At 41.6% G+C, this 5,247-nt stretch overlaps 1 protein-coding gene across 4 annotated transcripts in view; it reads right to left on the bottom strand.

Moving 5' to 3' along the window:
• Nucleotides 1-2,699: 2,699 nt before the first annotated feature.
• Nucleotides 2,700-5,247, bottom strand: part of Irbp18 (Inverted repeat binding protein 18 kDa) — a 3,342-nt gene continuing 794 nt past the window's right edge. For 3 of the 4 annotated variants that reach the window (XM_018510037.1, XM_018510036.1, XM_018510039.1), the window contains exons 2-4: nt 3,375-3,467; nt 3,136-3,293; nt 2,700-2,874 (exon numbers count right to left, since the gene is read on the bottom strand). In XM_018510037.1, coding sequence (XP_018365539.1) covers nt 2,745-2,874; nt 3,136-3,293; nt 3,375-3,467 — 381 coding nt within the window. In that variant the 3' untranslated portion in view covers nt 2,700-2,744. The remainder of the gene's footprint in view (nt 2,875-3,135; nt 3,294-3,374; nt 3,468-5,247) is intronic. The other variant, XM_018510040.1, reaches the window with a different exon arrangement.

The raw sequence follows: 5,247 nt of genomic DNA, 5'->3' as shown, positions 1-5,247 counted from the left end.
TGCGGCCAACTGCGGCGACGACGGACGATGTCGATGTCGACTGTCGACGGCAATGGTGGCCTCACCTCCGGGCGTTACTGTCCAGTCCAGAACACACACAGTAGCAAACGCGCGTGACACTCGCTACCCGGCGACGCGACGGTGGCGGCGATTGATCGAGTCAGGAGTGCAATGACGACGACGACGACGTCCAAGTTACCTCCGCGGTCGAGAGGTCGAGAATCTGTGTTCCGTTCACGTGGAGGCTACTTCAGGCCACCTCAGGCCACTTGAGGCTGCTCCCGCGACACGCACGCATGCACGCACGCACGCTCGCCCGCACGTATAAGAAAACCACGCGGAACACGACTCTCCTCTCTCCCTCTCCCTCTGTCTTTATAGTCTTTATTGGTTAGTGTCGTTGCGCGAGGCGAGGCGCGATCTCTCTCTCTCCCCCTCTCCCCCTCTCCCTCGCCGCGACGTCTCCGGCGATACAGTCGGCACAAGAGACAGGGACGACAGGAGGAGAGCGAGAGAGGGAGGGAGAGACTGATATGTGTATGTACCCGCGAATCCGATTTGTTAGTTGAGGGACACGGCGCGTGTTGCACGTAAAATGCACGACCTCGCTTCGTTTCGTCTCGCTTCCTCGACGCGAATCAGATCTTCTTTACTCCGCCGATATAACGACGGCGAGACGTTCAACAGTTGAAATAGATAGACTCCAGAGAGACTGATCGGCGCGACGGCATTAATTGGCCGAGAAAGGGAAAAATCTTGCCCCGCCCCGCTCCCCGCGTTCGTAACTTCCTTCCTCTGCGCTTTTCGCCGATATGACTTATGGCTTACGAGTCCCTCTTCTCCTCCTCACTCTCCTATAGATCCTGTCCTCGACAGGACATTTTTTTCCATGAGACTCAGCCCCTCGTCTTTTTCTCTTTTTCTTTTTTCCTGTTTCAATCTCTTTTTTCCCGCTTCTTCCGCTTTTCTATTCCACCCTCCCTGTGCCGTCAACTCCTCCTCGTCGACGATCACGGCAACACTCGGGGAATAAAATCCGCACCCTCGCGTATCTTCTCTCGCGCTCTCCTTACGTATACAAGTAGGTAACTCTTTTGCGAAAAAGGTCTTTCTCTCGCCACCAATGCTTGTCTCTCCTCCTCACTCAAGTATCCCCGAAGAAACCAACTCGCGAGTCACACGGCCGAAAGTGCCTGGTGCTCCTGGCAGCCAACATGTCGTCTGCTAGACCGGCACCAGCGGGCAGCGCGCGTCGCGACTCGCGACGACCCACTCAGTACTGTGATACAGACGACTCAGGCATGTACGCGGAATTCGAGATGCCCTCCCTCTACTCCGATGCCGGATTATCAGTGTTCATTTTTTCTTTTTTACCACGTTCCCTACCGCTAAATTTAGTAATTAAAAGCACTGCTCTTTCACTCTACTTGAGTTTTTAAAAAGCATCATGTATATCCAAGAGTAAATAAACCTCAATTTGGAATCCTGTAACGTTGCCTCCATCTTTTTATACTAACGTAAGTAATTATCTTTCACTTACTTCACGACCACGAAAATTCTGAGAAACATGATTAATATTCCCGGATGCTAAAAATCTAGGTCAATTTTTTATCAGGAGGAAAATGCGCTAAGACTGCTAGTCTAGAATACAAAACGTTATATCTTCGGGGGTTTATTCGATCAGTATGAGGATCGTGCGCACTTTACGAACACAGAAGCATACAGGTGAGACCATCGACGACCTTCCGGGTGTTTGCTAACCACTGACAATTTAATTCCGTACCTTGTTTTTTTCACGTCAAAATATGCCTTTCGGCATATATTGTAAAATAAAAATTTGTGTTTCCAATGGTATTAAAACCAAATTTCAAACCACACAACGATAACTTTCTTGTTGTTTCATTTACATTGCTCGTATGTAACGTATAAATTATAAAACGTATTATTAGTAACGTATTGGAAAAATCTGGTTATATATACCAGCAAATTTTAATTAGCACTAATAGGTATTGATAATCAGGAGAAAAGGACACTTGAAATAAGCATTTTCAAATCAATGGACAATCAATTTAATTTAATTTTGCGTTGTTTATATTAGGGAAAACTACCAACGTTGTCGCTAAACCAATCTAATTTAATAATAGTTGGATACATATCGAAAACGCTCCTCTACAAAAATAAAAATGTATGTATTTGTATATTACAATCAATAAAATAAATATTTTAATATCAATTCCCCTTTTGTTATTTCCATATGTACATATATGTAAATAACATCTCACAGTAAAAGCCACATTTCGCGCGAATACAATACATTAGTACAAAATATGATCGCGTGTGTATAATGCTGTAATATCTGCATCATGTACATATTGATGGTATTTTTGTTGTTTTTGTACCGTTTACATTACTTTTTCTCCACTGGCTAACAATTAAAATGAATACTTTCGTACTCAAATTTATCGCGAGTTGTATGCGACAGTTGCATCACTTTCGCCTCCATCAGTTTTCGACAAGTTGTAAATTTAACTGACGATAATTCACTGACGATGCACTGCAACTTGGAAAACCCGTCCTCGGAAAACGCTCTTTGCATCTAGAATCTTTTTCAATGAATTTCAAGTAAACATCTTTCCAAGATGTTCACTTGCTTTGTTTTGATCGAGCGAGTCAAAGACAAAATACTGTCTCGCGTTTCAAATTTTAATACCACGCTGATTTCTTCACGTGGAGCTTATATAGGTTTACAGCTTGGTAGTCGACTTGATAACTGACGTCTTTATAACCGATGATTCTTCCGTCGGTTTTTCTTCCGCCAGGAGAGAATTCAGATCTAGATCTTGAATATTCATCGAGTGTTGACTGGAACCTCCTAAAAGTAAAACAATAAAATCTGTCATGTGTATGTGTGTGTATGCTTGACTAATATACTTATTTTTAAACAGTTTAGTTGAAATAATCAACTAAAATCGTATGTTGTTATAATATACATACTCGTATATCAGAGATAAAGCACAAGATACAGTCGTAGAAATTATCTATATAATATTTAATTTACAAACTGTTTGTAAGGTATATCAAAAGATTTAACAATTTGACAATAATTTTGTATATCCTAATAACGATATGTACCTACCTGCGTGTGCAATAAAAAGATCCTTGAGAAACCCAAGCTCCTTGGTGAGCATTTTAATTTTCTCCTCCAACAATTCGTTTTCCGTTTTCAATTGATTTACTCGTTCCAAGGTTTGTTGCGTACGTAATTTACTTTTCACTCTCGATCGTTTCACAGCCTGTGAACAGCGCGGGAACAACGATGATAGTATACATATGCAAATAACATGAACAATTTACATACAAAACTGATAGATTACCTGGTTATTCCGATCCCGCCGCTTTCGATAATCCTCGTCGCCCTCGTCCTCCATTTGCTTCTTTCGCTTGCTATTTTCTTTATTTTTCGGCATCTAAATTAACATGCAAAGATAAGTCTCGGTTAGTTGAGATCGGCACAAATTGAGATGAGAAGGACAGTAAAGATATCTGATCGTTCTCTCTCTCTCTCTCTCTCTCTCTCTCTCTCTCTCTCTCTCTCTCTCTCTCTCTCTCTCTCTCTCTCTCTCTCTCTCTCTCATTTCTTATAATTAAACATAAAACGTAAAAAAAATTTAAATATACATAACAGCAACTTTTAAGCTTGAATTATATCTTTTTTCCGTACAGCCTAAACACCAACATACGTGGCAAGAAAATCGCAATTTTACGTAAACTGTCGCATAACGCCAATGGTGCTCCGTATTTACGGTATTTACTCAATAAGGCCTTGCCTCGAGGTCGCTGTTAAGAAACCTTCGCATACGTCAGTCGTCACTCGAGACGACAGCCAGGACAACCTCGATTCGAAATTCTCGAAAACCGCCAACATTTGTCGTGATGGCGCGACTTAACTGCAGCTTAAGTCAGAAGAACTTGTCATTTTCGGATTTTCATCGTTAGCTGTACAAAATTTCTTTCAATTAATCAGAATTCTGCGTAACAATCTACGCGTACAAATGTGTAAACTACATGTCTTGCGTGTTATCTATGTAAACTATTTATGAATCATTGAAGCCTGTGTTGTTTGTCGTTGCATTAAACTGCACTAAAGCTTCTGTCTCGCTTATATAGTATATTTGTATTTATCAAAATGAAGTTCTATATATCTGCAAATGTATTAACAATTGTAAAACTTACAACATAATTTACACATTTTGCATTGATTGTATCTCGCTTAACGTAAACAATATGTAAAAGTGTCATGTAATGAAATCCTTGAAATATTTATATATTATATATATATATATATAGCACAACTTTGAGAAATTAATCCTATTTCAATTCAATCTTTCGCATTGCAATGATGCTTTCTAATTTGATTAAATATCGCCGAATAGTAATGCCATAAATAGATAAAGATGGCATTCCCGAGAATACCTCGCTTCGCTTAACAAACTTAACGAACCTGCAAATGGGAGGTTCTTTAAAAATATGTTGGGAGATCTCGCAATGATTTCACTCGCATTGTTAGCCTTACAATCGTGCCCGCTCTCTCGGCTCGTTTCCGCGAATTGATAACATTAAACTCTTATATAAATCTGACATCATCGACCGCGGCGGCAATCGTTGATGCTGGTTGGTGCGCAATACACGGCACTCCGTCACGTACATATGTATAAACGAAAAACATCGAGTATGCCAACGTATTATATATCCGAGAGCGTCGGAAAATAACGGAAAACAGCCATCTCGCTTTATCATTTTTTCGATAAATTTGTTTTTTCCCAGCGGGCGGTATCCACGCGATTCTTCCTTCACGTCCATCGATCATTCGCATCGTGCGTCTAGTTCTACTCACCGCCCCGGTCGGGACTCCGTCCTCGTCGGTTTCAGTCCCCGTGATACCATCATCGAGAGATCCAGACGGATACGTCTCCCCCCCCTCTTTTGCTCTCACTCACACACTCCCTCTCTCTCTCCTCGTCGTAGTTTTCTCTTCCGTTCCACTCGCGGAATGCGCGATGATTGATGAAATTATGCGCGACGTGATAAAACAAGCATAAAACTGTCCATCGACTTGTTTATCTCGCACAGTGAAATGGATGCGTAGACCATTGCAGTATCGCCAGAGTAAAATTGTGCAGAAGAGAGGGAATAGGAAAAAAGAGACAAAACAATTAGCGCTCTCTCTCTCTCTCTCTCTCTCTCTCT

The sequence above is a fragment of the Trachymyrmex cornetzi genome, unplaced genomic scaffold, assembly GCF_001594075.2.
Source record: "Trachymyrmex cornetzi isolate Tcor2-1 unplaced genomic scaffold, Tcor1.1 scaffold322, whole genome shotgun sequence".
Taxonomy (NCBI): Eukaryota; Metazoa; Arthropoda; class Insecta; order Hymenoptera; family Formicidae; genus Trachymyrmex; species Trachymyrmex cornetzi.
The sequence above is the reverse complement of the archived record's forward strand: the minus strand, read 5'-3'. Positions and strand labels throughout refer to the sequence as shown.